This window comes from Etheostoma spectabile, chromosome 16 (genome assembly GCF_008692095.1).
Source record: "Etheostoma spectabile isolate EspeVRDwgs_2016 chromosome 16, UIUC_Espe_1.0, whole genome shotgun sequence".
In the NCBI taxonomy this organism is placed as follows: domain Eukaryota; kingdom Metazoa; phylum Chordata; class Actinopteri; order Perciformes; family Percidae; genus Etheostoma; species Etheostoma spectabile.
Window position 1 is genome coordinate 24,028,884 of NC_045748.1, and position 13,876 is coordinate 24,042,759.

The following is a 13,876-nucleotide window of genomic DNA, read 5'->3' on the forward strand; positions in this document are numbered from 1 at the left end:
AGCTAAACTAACGTTAGCTTCCCGGTGGAGGCGAACAGACTTTCTTTAACTGTTTCATTAATTGAAACATTTGATATTTCTGTGGAGCACTTTCAGCTTAATAAATCTGTAAAATGGAAAACAAATTTAAAAAAGCACTTTGTCCAATAGGGTTTCACCCATGTTACGCTGTTTTAGATTAGATTCAACTTTGTTGTCACAAGTACAGTTTAATGAAATTTGGTTAGTGTCTAACCAGAAGTGCTTAATGTGCTATAGTGTGAATAAATAACATATGCTACAGTATATACAGAGTGCAAGGTAGGAGATATATATAAGTGAATATGTGTCTATATGAGTGACTATTGCAACATTAGTACTTTCTATTTACAGAGATACAAAACAACCTGTTTAAATCCTTGAGGGGGCAACAGCAGAACTGGGATTACGAGGTATCCTGGGAGCCTGTACCTCTAAGAGAGCAGACTGCTTTTGTCCAAGGCTACGTCCTGTATTGTCTGGACAACAACGAGAAAGTCTTCAACTTCAGCACAGGTATTGTGACACCCTGTCATTTTCTATTGAAAGTCCACGGAGAACCAGGGTTACACACAGGACCTATTATGCATTCTCAATGTGTATACACATTTACAAATATAGAATATAGATCACATTTGCATGTCAGGATACACCTTTACAAACCTTCATATCAATTACCTCAGTATTGCGACTTTATTTCCCCCATTTACAAGCAGTATTTGACCCTTGTGTTGTCTTCCTTGTTTTTTTTCCTACACTTCTCTTAATTTTTTTTGTAGATTTTTTTTCCATTTTTTTTTGTCACTTTTATTATGTTTTTGTAGTTTTTTTAACAATGTTTTTTCTCACATTCACCATTTTTTTTGTAATTTTTTGTCACCTTTGGCGATTTTTTTTTTCTGATTTTTGTTCGGTCACTTTTTTCAGCGTTTAAAAAAAAATTTTAGTTGAATTCTTCCTGCACTTTTGAAGCTTTTTACAACGTTCTTTGGTCATAGTTCATATATATAATTGTTTTGGAAACGGGTCAATTTGACCCTGAGGACAACAGGAGGGTTAAACATGTAATATATGGTTTCTAATAACACATTGTAATGTAGTTGTAAGCAGATGTACGCGTTTATTTATGTCTATAACTATATTTATGTCTATAACAAAAACTCTTCAGCATCTAAATAGAGGCAGAGGCAGAATAGTTGTAAAAACAGATATTGAATGACATAAAGTAAAACAGTTTTTAATAGAGTTTTTTCTTTTCTCCACAGACTTCTATAAAAACAGACTTTTTGAAATGAGATAATTTATTTTAACTCTCTTCTCTTCCATATGGGGAAATTACAATTCACACTGTGATGTTATTACACACTACACACCGGCCTGAAATACACACACACACTCAGTACCTATACATGCACTAATGGAGAGATGTCAGAGTGAGTGGGCTGCCAGTGTTGGACCAGCACCCTGAGCGGTTCAGGGGGTTAGGTGCCTTGCTCAAGATCCAAACGGGGGGTTTAATGCACTTCTGCATTGGCTTCACTTTTCAGGCCCGGAAGTTGCCGGTCGTTATAGCTGCTTATGGAGTAAATGTTAAACAGGGGGACCTGAAGCGTTACGTTTATACGTAATGCAGACCTTCTGACTTTACCAATCGGAAAGCCCTCTATAGTGTGAAATTGTGATGATGAATCTACAGGATGTTTAATACTAATGACAATCCCTTTTGTTTGGTTCAGACAATCCCGAGGCCACTAGCCTGACAGCAAGAAACCTTAAAATCAGTTCCTACACATTCACCGTAAAGGCACGGACGGCGGTTGGAGAATGCGGCGATACATCCATCACTGCCACCTTGAATTCACTGAGTACGTTGCAACTTTTTCATTTCAGATCACTATTTTCACTTGTGTACAAATCAGGAAACACAATCAAATCTCGAATTTGTTGCTTTATCCGATCAACTTCTGTTCTTCTCAACAGCTGATAACATGATCAAGGCGGTCTTCATTTCCCTTGCCATTGCTTTTGGTCTCCTTTCCCTCATCACTATTGTTTGCTACAGACATTGGACATGGTAAGCAAGTCAACACTCATTTTCTGTGAAATTAGCTCAATTGTTGCCTCTAATGGTACTTTGGTGGTTTTATTAGAATGACTGAATGGTGTTGCCATACCTGTGTAACTTATTCCTATGCATTCTTCCAACAGTATCAAAGCTACGGTCTATCCTCCAATTCCAAAGCCAGTGTTGACATCAACGGTAGGTCCTCACAACCATGTCTTAAAGGGGCACTCCACTAATCACACATTGATATATCAGTTTACTTGTCATGAGGAGTATTACTCAAACTCAGAAAACGTTGTATTATGTGGCTCTGCAGGTGGCTTTCTAAAGTCTGAGAAAACAAACCTGTTGATGTCATAGTGATGTCATCAGCATTAGCTCCAACCGGGCTTAAGACTTCCAATTTTTTGACCAAGCCTGTAAAAGAAACTAAAGACAGAAGTTTGGAAGATGAGAACATTTAAAAGGCAGGGGCGGTCTAATGAGTGGGATCCAACATTTTTCAATATCAGAGACTTAAAGTCAGGATATCTCTCTTTCTGATTCCTTTTATTTTAAACATTCTCTCTAAACTGACACCTGTTGCTTTGAGATTTTGTACAGCCATTCATGGTCCCCAGAGGATGGATCCTAATGACTTTTGTGATCCTGATTTTATCTCCAGCACCATCATGAGGCAGTGTTCATCAAAAGTCTAAAAAAGACATGTCTAAAATGTAGTTAAAAAAAAATCTTTATTTCAGCTTAGTCAGTCCAGAAAATGGTGTTACTATAATACATAAAGTCTGCCGTTTTGCATGTTAAGCGGTGCAGATCGGCTCTCAGGAGAGACTGGTTATTCTAGAATGGAATAGGTCTTTATTGTCACTGTCACAGGTACAGTGCTCTTCAGTCAGTGCATCATTCATTGAGTCTATAAAAATATAATGTACGTGCTAGTGTTACTTAAAAAAAGAATAAATAGAAACATATAGCAACATTATCAGCATACATAAACACACCCAGTCATTGCGTAAAACAGTATGAACATACATACATCTACAGGCGTGCATACTTTCTGTCATTGCGTTGATCTATTTCACATCAGCTTCCATACTGCCCATTATTTTTTTGCAGCATTGAGGGTGGTTATTACCCTGGAAATCCAGAGTTCTCGTGAGAGAATTTGAATTTTCTCAGCGAGTCGCTCTGGCATCGAGTCATGCTGCTCATTAACTATGCCCTTGTAGCCGAGCTGCACCAATCACATCGGTGTATCTGAAATAGGCGGACAGTTCACATGTCTGTATAAACAGCAGGACAGCCGAGTGTCTGTTATGTAAACTGCTTCATTCAGTTGAACAGGTGAAGGGAAGATAAAGTTGTTGGTTTGCACCTGTGTCTTTCATCATATTATAAGATAGATAGGACTAAAACTGCAAACTTATCATTTTGGCGAGACTAGATTAACTGTTCAAACATTTGACACAAGAATAAGACTAAAGAACAAAAGTGGCAAAATTCAGAGAAAACGTTTTGACTAAAAGTAATAAGGAAGGTTTAACTAAAATATAATTACTTTTTGTTAACTACCACTGGACTATGTGTGATTGTCATCAACTAAAACTAGCAAATCTGAAGGATAAAAATGAATAAAATGTGAATTAACCTAGGCTAATAGGCTAAGCATTTTATGTCTAAACATGGTGTTCTTTAGATGCTTTTATATAGACCTTAGTGGTCCCTAATACTGTATCTGAAGTCTCTTTTATATAGACCTAGATGTGCCCTAATACGTCTGAAGTCCTTTTATATAGACCTTAGTGTCCCTAATACTGTATCTGAATCTCTTTTATATAGACCTTAGTGGTCCCTAATGCTATCTGAAGTCTCTTTTATATAGACCTAGTGGTCCCTAATACTGTCTGATCTCTTTTATTAGACCTTAGTGTGCCCCTAATACTGTATCTGAAGTCTCTTTTATATAGACCTTAGTGGTCCCTAATACTGTATCTGAAGTCTCTTTTATATAGACCTTAGTGGTCCCTATACTGTATCTGAAGTCTCTTTATATAGACCTTAGTGGTCCCCTAATACTGTATCTGAGTCTCTTTAATATAGACCTTAGTGGTCCCTTATACTGTATCTGAAGTCTCTTTTTATATAGACCTTAGTGGTCCCTAATACTGTATCTGAAGTCTCTTTATAGACCTTAGTGGTCCCTAAACTGTATCTGAAGTCCTCTTCATATAGACCTTAGTGGTCCCTTAATACGTATCTGATGTCCTTTTTAGATGACCTTGTGTCCCTAATACTGTATCTGAAGTCTCTTTTATAGACCTTATGTGTCCCTATACTGTATCTGAAGTCCTTTATAAGACCTTAGTGTCCCCTAATACTGTATCTGAAGTCTCTTTTATATAGACCTTAGTGGTCCCTAATACGGTACTGAAGTCCTTTATATAGACCTTAGTGCTCCCTAATACTGTATCTGAAGCTCTTTTATATAGACCTTAGTGTCCCTAATACTGTATCGAAGTCTCTTTTATATAGACCTTAGTGGTCCCTAATGCTATCTGAAGTCCTTTATATAGACCTTAGTGCTCCCTAATACTGTATCTGAGTCTCTTTATTAGACCTTAGTGGTCCCTAATACTGTATCTGAAGTCTCTTTTATATAGACCTTAGTGGTCCCTATACTGTATCTGAAGTCTCTTTTATATAGACCTTAGTGGTCCCCTAATACTGTATCTGAAGTCTCTTTATATAGACCTTAGTGTCCCTAATACTGTATCTAAGTCTCTTTTATATAGACCTTAGTGGGTCCCCTAATACTGTATCTGAAGTCTCTTTTATATAGACCTTAGTGGTCCAATACTGTATCTGAAGTCTCTTATATAGACCTTAGTGGTCCCTTAATACGTATCTGAAGTCTCTTTATATAGACCTTAGTGGTCCCCTAATACTGTATCTGAAGTCTCTTTTATATAGACCTTAGTGTCCCTAATACTGTATCGAAGTCTCTTTTATAGACCTTAGTGGTCCCCTAATACTGTATCTGAAGTCTTTTATATAGACCTGTGGTCCCTAATACTGTATCTGAGTCCTTTTATATAGACCTTAGTGGTCCCTAATACTGTATCTGAAGTCTCTTTTATATAGACCTTAGTGGTCCCCTATATGTATCTGAAGTCCTTTTATAGAACCTTAGTGGTCCCTATACTGTATCTGAAGCTCTTTATATAGACCTTAGTGGTCCCTAATACTGTATCTGAAGTCTTTTATATAGACCTTAGTGTGTGCCTATCCTAATACTGTATCTGAGTCTCTTTTATATAGACCTTAGTGGTCCCTAATACTGTATCTGTAGTCTCTTTATATAGACCTAGTGGTCCCTAATACTGTATCTGAAGTCTTTATATAGACCTTAGTGGTCCCTAATACTGTATCTGAAGTCTCTTTTATATAGACCTTAGTGGTCCCTAATACTGTATCTGAAGTCTCTTTTATATAGACCTTAGTGGTCCCCTAATACTGTTCTGAAGTCTCTTTTATATAGACCTTAGTGGTCCCTAATACTGTATCTGAAGTCTCTTATAGACCTTAGTGGTCCCCTAATACTGTATCTGAAGTCTCTTTAACTTATATAGACCTTAGTGGTCCCTAATACTGTATCTGAAGTCTCTTTTAATAGCCTTAGTGGTCCCTAATACTGTATCTAAGTCTCTTTATATAGACCTTAGTGGTCCCTAATACGTATCTGAAGTCTCTTTTATATAGACCTTAGTGGTCCCTAATACTGTATCTGAAGTCTCTTATAAGACTAGTGGTCCCTAATACTGTACTGAAGTCTCTTTTAATAACCCTAACCCCGAGCTTTCTTAGTATGTGCCAACTTTTCCTTTCTGTCATCATGTCATTTTTTTACTTGGTTTATGATTAAGTACATGCCAAACAATATGGGTTCAGAGGCCATTGCATTTTTGCAACACCCTTCTACCCCCCATCTTTAAATTAATGTGAGGTTATTTTGTTTGTTTTTCAGGGTGAACATGGATGTCATCATATTCACATGGATCAGTGTCACTATAGTGAAGCAGATATCACGGATGTTCCGGAACTGTATTGTAGTGCAGGAGCACCAACAGATGGTTTGGTCAGCCAGGAGAACATGCCATTTGTTTTTTCACAAACTCCAATTGGTTACTACAACCAGACCCTGGAAAAGCCCACCCCACCGCCCCTCAGTTTACCATATACAGCCATCCCATCTCAGTCATGGTTACCATCTTCTCCATTTAGAAGGGAATTTCCTAATGCGTCATACAACCTGATAATGCAGCCTGGGAATCCGCAATCCAACTCACGTCCTGAGCTTCAGGAGGGAACGTCTCTAGAGAGAAGCTCCAATGGATACCAGCCTCATGATCACACCGAGACCTTCACTACACACCAGACAGAAGAAGGTCCAGAGGATCCTATACCCTGTGTCTTTAGTTACATATTGTTACCACAGTAATCTTCCAGATAGCTTCTGCATGCAATGCCGGTATGCTAAGTAGGGAGGCCAGAAAGCAATCTTAAGGAATGGAGATGATTGTATGTCCACTACTCAGGTCTATGCTGAAATAGCTCAACAACTAGTGGGTAGATCGCTATGAAATTCATAACAGACATTCAAGGCCCCTAGTCACTAAATCATACTTTGGTGATCCCCTAACCCCTCATGTAGAGCCACCATGAGGTAGACGTCGTTGGTTGTCATTGAAAGCAACTATTGCCATGAACTTTGTTACGGACCTTCATGATCCCAGAGAACGAGTAGCGCCATCATCAGGTAACAGTTTCAATTTCTCCTTTACGCTGTACTTTGTGTTTAGTGCTGTTAGCATTCTAACACACATGACACAAAACTGTTTTTGGGTGTTCGTGGCCTTCAGGGGCCCAAGTTGTTGAAGGTCCTTGTGCGTTTTTGACAATGTTGTTGAGTTTGTTCTTTTCTTCTCCAGCTATTGTGGTCATTGTCAGTTGCTGATCTTGTTTCTGTTTTTGTCACGTGTAAGAAAATAGCAGGCTTGGACCCAAAAATGCAGTGTAGAGACAAGGAGGCAGCGGGCCGATTATTAAATGAGTACTGAGTGAAAGCGGCTCACAGCGGAAGGAGTCTTGATTCGTGGAAGGCAGGCAATCTTAAAGGTGGCAGGAAGACAAAATGCTGGATGGAAGTAACGGGGCTTTTCGGTGTTGCGCTAATCCCTACGCCCAAATAGCAGCGCTTCGTCTTTCTGAGAATATAGTTCCCAGTTAGTACGGTTAGTGCGGTTAGAAGATGGCTGGGTGTCATGTGACCTTGTTATTTGTACACCCTGTGACTATACAAACCACAACATGTATATAGGAACATGTTGGTGTTATTTTGTCACTTATTGGGAGCAGTAGCTAGTTACTAGCTAGAACCTGCAGGCTAAGCTAAGCTAAGCTAAGCTAATGCTGGGGGCGTCAGATACAGCACACAGGGTGATGAAGGGTATGTCTGGACTTGTCTAACTCTGAGGGACACGGTGAGTACGCTAAAGTCCCAATAAGTCGGCGTGTTCCTTTAACGCCTAAAGGAAACTAAAGCAAGTTCAGTTGCCCCTGCCCCTTGACTTAACCCTTCTGGGTCAAGACCTTGATGGCTGGGAATCTGGAGACGTCTTGTTGTTGGCCTTGTTGTGTCATGAATGATCCCAGATGAAGAAGTATACACTGTGAATTTATTGTATAATAAAACTTGACTGTAATTTTTTCCAATGCAGTTGGCTGTGTATGTGTACATACGTTTTAAATGAATTAGAAGAATGCATTTACCTTGTGAACTACTGTATGTACCTCAAAATAAAAGGGGTTAATACTTTAGATTTGTAAGTATTTTCATTCATTTTGCCGATATCTGTTAAAACTTTGGCATTTAATTGTCTTTTTCAGTGTTGTAAAACAATAAAACATAAAAGCTTTCAAGGTGGGTGGATACTTTTTAATATAAATCATTTTAGATAATATTGGGCCACGTGGTAACCATTAAGGTTTAAAATAAGACATAGATTTGAATCATTCATTTACTTTAATCAAATCTCTGTTATTAACCCTTGTGTTGTCCTCCCCAGCTAAAGAAATAATATTTCAAGATTTATTTGCATTTTTTTCTAGGCTTCTGGCACTTTTTGTTGAGTTGCGGTTGTTGTTGTTGCTTTTTTTGTCATTTTATCGCTTTTTTGATATTTTTGTTCCCTTTTTGTCGCTTTGTTTGTCTGATTGTCACTTTCTGTGTTTTCAACCTTTTTTCTCACCAGTATATACACCCCTAACACTTTTTCTAACACAATTACAAACACTAGTTTCACACTTAGGCTGAATCCCTACCTGACCTAAGTACTACACAGATAAGAACATCTGCCTCTGCACCACCAAAGTGAACCTAAAAGATAGAAATATTTAAATCCATATGACACTGTTGTCCAAACCCACACAATCAACAGACAGAGACGCCATCTTGGAGGTTTGTGATCAATACTGCATGGTGATGTCACCAAGTGGTGTCCCATTTCATAGGGGTATGTTTTCACCCCTACCACTTACCCCTTGGTTTCAAGGGCCAAGGGGTAGGGGTAAGATGGAGAAATGGGATTCAGCCTTACTCTTGGAATTTATGGTCAATACACATCATTTTTATGAAATCACACCTCATGTTTGAGAGTAAACAGCAGAAATATGCTATAATATGGAATAAATCTCCCAAAATGTAATGAAAGAAACTGATCTTTAATTTTACTTGTGAAGAACGTCGTGTGGAACCATCCATGTTATTTTTGGGCAGTTTGGTGGATAGAAACCTATATTTCTGATATAGAAATTTTAAAAACGGGCCAAATTTGCCCCGCCAGGAGGGTTAAATCCTCCTGTCGTCCTCAGAGAGTCTTCACCAGACCATCCGTCTGCTGAAGCTTTGGCCGAGCTTCTTCAATAAAGATGTTGTTACTGAACCGGTTTCACTTCATACTGAGACAAGGGTCCATTTGAACTGATATGGATTTGAACTATGATGATGAATATGTGGCAAAAAAGCACAAGAGGGAGCTATAGCGCTACATTTACTTATGAGAGGATCGCGTGGACCTAGACTGAACTGTTGCAGTACACAGTACAGGTCAGGGGCCAAAAGCAAGTACTCAAGTACTGTGCTTAAGGGCAATTATGAGGTACTACTCTTCATGTATTTCCATTTAATGCAACTTTATACTTGTACATAATACCTAAAAGGACACTGGAATTCTGTGCATTTTCCTTTCATATAATTACAATGCAATTTTTATTTATTAATGCTAAACTAATTATTGCATAATGCACTGTATATACAAAGCTATTTTATACATGTAAATAGTTGCTCTCAGGACTGTGCACCAGGTCTTTTTTTCTGCACTACCTATACTTTATATTTTTATACTTCATATTTTTCTATTTGACATTGTAAAGGGGTTGCTTCACAGGTACTGCACTAGTGTATAATGACAATAAAGACTTTCTATTATTCTATTCTACTGAAGAAGCAGATATCGTGCTCTTCATGCGACAGCTGCAGGCCATAATGCCTTTTCTGATTAAATAAAGCATATGATGAGTTTCTATCATGCGATGCATTTTTAAAATTCAAACCTGTGGTTCTCAATCTTTTTTTTTTTGGCTTATGAGCCCGTCCACTAGGTTTAATCAGAACCACTACACTACCCAGCACTGCATATCACTCAGTTAAAGGTGCGCTACGCAGTTTTGGTCATTTCTTCGCAGGGGATATATATAAAATGTATACATATACAGTATATATTGAATAAGTCTCCTCAGTTCCCAAACATTTGAGGTTTCTTAAAAGGAACGGTGATGTAACACAGTCGTAAACGTGACCCTGTCCAGGGTTCTTTTTTTTTTTAAACGTGTTGCAGGAATATGATTCAAAATGTATGAATATTTGCAAAAAACAATCAAGTTGATCTTTAAACGTGAAATATCTTGTCTATGTAGCGTATGCAGATGAATATAGGTTGAAAAGGATTTGCAGATCATTGGATTCTGTTTTTATTCACAACGTCCCAACTTCAGTGGAATCGGGGTTTGTACAACAAATCTTCTGTCCTTTGATTTTGGATGCAGGCGTGGAGTATTTTGACATTATTTTTATTATTTTACAGAGTTATTTTATACAGGTATATCATGCTTTGAAGACACACACAACACTTGTTATTAGGATGCGTTCATTTAGGGCTGCAACTAACTATTATTTCACCGAAAATGGTTGAAAATGTGGACCAGTCCACGTTGACGTCCTCAAATGTCTCGTTTTGTCCACAAGTCAAAGACATTCAGTGTCCTGTCCCAGAGGAGAGAAGAAACTAGAAGATATTCACTTTTAACAAGCTGGAATCCGAGAGATTTGTACTTGTTTTTCATTAAAAAATGACTCAAAGGAATGAATTGATTATCATAAAAGTTACCAGTGGATGACTGATTGATTTAATGGATTCATCTTTGCAGCTCTGCTTCCATTGTTGCTTTTGTGTATTTATCAGATTTTTGTGTTAACCCTGAAATTTTAACATTTTGTTGTTCTTTTCCTCCCCTTTTCTCAACGCTTTTGTCTGTTTTCCTCCTTTTTTTTGGTCACTTTTTGACGTTTTTTTTGTCAATTCTTTTCACAATTTCTTTGTTGCTTTTTCCAATGTTTTTGAGGTTTTTTTGTCGCTTTTACAGATTTTATTGGGTCCCTTTTTCAGCGTTTGAAAAAAGTGTTTTTGTGGATGTTTTTTGTAGGTTTTTTGTAGTTTTTTTTTTCCAACATTTGTCACAGTTTTCAACGTTCGTTTCTGATCTAGAAAGTTTTTGTAAACCGGTCAAATTTGACCCGAGGACAACACGAGAGTTAATAAGAAATCTAGAATAATACCAGCCTCATCTTTTCTTGTTGTTGTTGTGATCAAATGTTTTTTTTTCATTATTTTTAAATATTAAAGAAACACAAACAACACACCGAGACGGAGAACGCGTCCCAGGGCACCAGCCTCATCTTTTCAGATAGAAACTCACTAAACTGCACTATATAATTAAAATGAAGGGATGAATTCACCAGCCCGGTTGTAGCAAACAACTTCATTGTTTTGTCTAATTTAACAGCAAGAATGGATGATTGAGTACATAATAACTCTTTAAACGCACACATGGGTGTGTGAGTATTAAGATAAAATTACTCATAAAAAATCTCCGCCTATCATATACTGCAGGTTTATGTGATGTGTCTTCTTTCTTAGTCATGAAGCCTGAACAGTCCTGTTATTAAGTTGTTATGATTTTTGTATTGGGAACACATTCAATTTCAATTTAAAGAAGTAGTTCTCTCTCTCTCTCTCTCTCTCTCTCTCTCTCTCTCTCTCTCTCTCTCTCTCTCGCCCAGTATGACGCCATCACGCCTGTTTGTTCACACGATGTCATGGCAGCTGATGACTTTCAGATGTGAGAGAGAGATTTTTTTCCATTACGCTCAGTGGACTCTCGCCCTGAACAGCCAAATAACCTCAGAGTGAAGTCAGCGTCAGTGTGGATCCAAACAGCATCTGATCTGGGAGACAGGCTCACTGCGTCCTGTGTTTTCATTTCATATGTCATTCAGTTTTCATTCACTATACAGATAGAACAGATCTAGACCACACTCTGTAATTTACAATTCCATTCAAAAGCAAACTTTTAGGACGTCAGCGGCGAGGAGAAACTTCTTTTTAACCCTCCTGTTGTCCTCGGGTCCAATATGACCCGTTTATAAAAACTTTCTAGATCAGAACTAGATCAAAGGAGCATTGGAAAAAGTGACCAAAAAAACATCAAAAACATTAGAAAAAGTGAGAATTTTTTTTTTTTTTTTAATTGACTAAAACATAATTAAAGAATTATCCAAAAAGTGACAAAAAGCATCAAAAACATTGGAAAAAGCAACAAAAAAACATCAAAAAATGACTTAAACATAATTTAAAAAAAGTCAAAAAAGTGACAAAAAAATCAATGTCATTTGAAAAAGCGACAAAACTTGAAAAAAAAAAAAAAGGAATAGACACATATTCAAAAAAACGTCAAAAAAGTGACACCAAAATCTTAGAAAAAGCAACAAAAGAAATGTAAAAATTGACTAAAACATAATAAAAAAACGTCAAAAAAGTGACAAGAAAACATCAAAATTCTTACAAAAGCGACAATTAAAAAAAAAAATGGACTAGACTTCGACTTCTCTTTAGATCCTTTGGGATGACTCCGCAGGAAATTGAAAGTTCCAGCAGCAGTTTTAGCAAGAACAAAGAAATAAAAATAGATAAAAAGACAGTATAAAGACAACAAATCAACAAAATACCAATAAAAATAATAACAACAATAAGAACATTGTCAAATAAACAAAGAAAAGCCATAATTATTATTAAAGTGTCAGTGTTGAGTCCAGTGTTAAAAATTATTATAAAGTGACCAGGTGTGAATTTAAGTCCAGGTGTGCCTGTAGGCATGTATGTATGTATGTATGTATGTATGTATTGTATGTATTATGTATGTATGTATGGTCCTCTCTGCCCTATTTCCTCCTCCCCTAGTGAGGGTTGTAGAGTCTGATGGCATGAGGGACAAAGGAGTCCTTGAGTCTGTTGGTCCGGCACTTGGGAAGGAGCAGCCTTCCACTGAACCGGCTCCTGGGTGCTGATGACGGGGTGCAGGGGGTGGCTGGGATTGTCAGTAATGTCCAGCAGTTGTGCCAGTGTCCTCTCTCTGCCACCGTCACCAGTGAGTGCCAGCTTCATGCCGACCACAGAGCCGGCCCGCCTCATCAGTTTTTCCAGCCTGTGGGTTTCTTTTGGATATGCTGCCCCCCCAGCACACCACGTGTAGAAGAGGACCCTGGTGACCACAGAATGAGAACATCCACAGCAGTTTTCGCAGATGTTAAAGGAGCGCAGCCTCCCAGGAAGTGCAGCCGGCTCTGTGTCTTCCTGTACAGGTGGCTGCTGTTTGTTGTCCAGTCCAGTTTGCTGTCCAGCCACAGCCCGAGCTATTTGTACGACTGAACTGCCTCCACCTCAACTCCCAATAAAACACAATTTAAAAAAAAAAGTGAAATATAAATATAATGAAATTGACAAAAATGTTGAGAAAAGTTTAGAAAAAGAACAACAAAATAAACAATTTCAACCCAGAAAAACACAGAGTTGCAGGTCGAGGGGACGACAACGCGAGGGTTAACAGGCAGACACCTGGCCATCTGACTGGTCACGACAAATATGATTCATAATCGTAGAAGTTGGTAGAATGGATTACACAACAAGTAGTATATATCGACAACATTTCACAAACAGGTGCCGCCATCAGTCCAGGTTGGCCTTGGACCAGGTCTTAGTAGTGCTGCTGTAGGTTTTAGACTGCCGGGGGACTTCCTTTGACAAATGGAAGTCCTCTCCTCTCTCATGTGCCATTAATCTCAATCAAGACTGCCTGAGAAACATGTTGAAGGACCCCACACCCATCTGGCATTAAAAAGTATTAATTGGAGTGCTGTCCAGACTGCCTGTACATATTTTGTTCCCAGACAACTCGATTTATTTTCCTCTGAACAGACAGTGAACACATCTTCTATATTTACGGGAGTGTGGGTTTGTGTGTTTGCCACACCTACTGTAAGAACTGTAATTACTTCGCCCAGCCTAGGTAAACACTGATTTGTGATCTCGCTCTCTCTCTCTCTCACACACACACACACAC

The 13,876-nt window shown here is 38.2% G+C and overlaps 1 protein-coding gene across 1 annotated transcript in view; it reads left to right on the forward strand.

The window, feature by feature from the left end:
- LOC116704040 (leukemia inhibitory factor receptor) overlaps positions 1-7,895 on the forward strand; it is a 20,627-nt gene extending 12,732 nt beyond the window's left edge. The window contains exons 14-18 of the mRNA XM_032539229.1: positions 373-534; positions 1,755-1,883; positions 1,999-2,092; positions 2,227-2,278; positions 6,108-7,895. Of these exons, the coding sequence (XP_032395120.1) occupies positions 373-534; positions 1,755-1,883; positions 1,999-2,092; positions 2,227-2,278; positions 6,108-6,581 (911 nt within the window). The 3' untranslated portion in view covers positions 6,582-7,895. The remainder of the gene's footprint in view (positions 1-372; positions 535-1,754; positions 1,884-1,998; positions 2,093-2,226; positions 2,279-6,107) is intronic.
- The last annotated feature ends 5,981 nt before the right edge of the window (positions 7,896-13,876 follow it).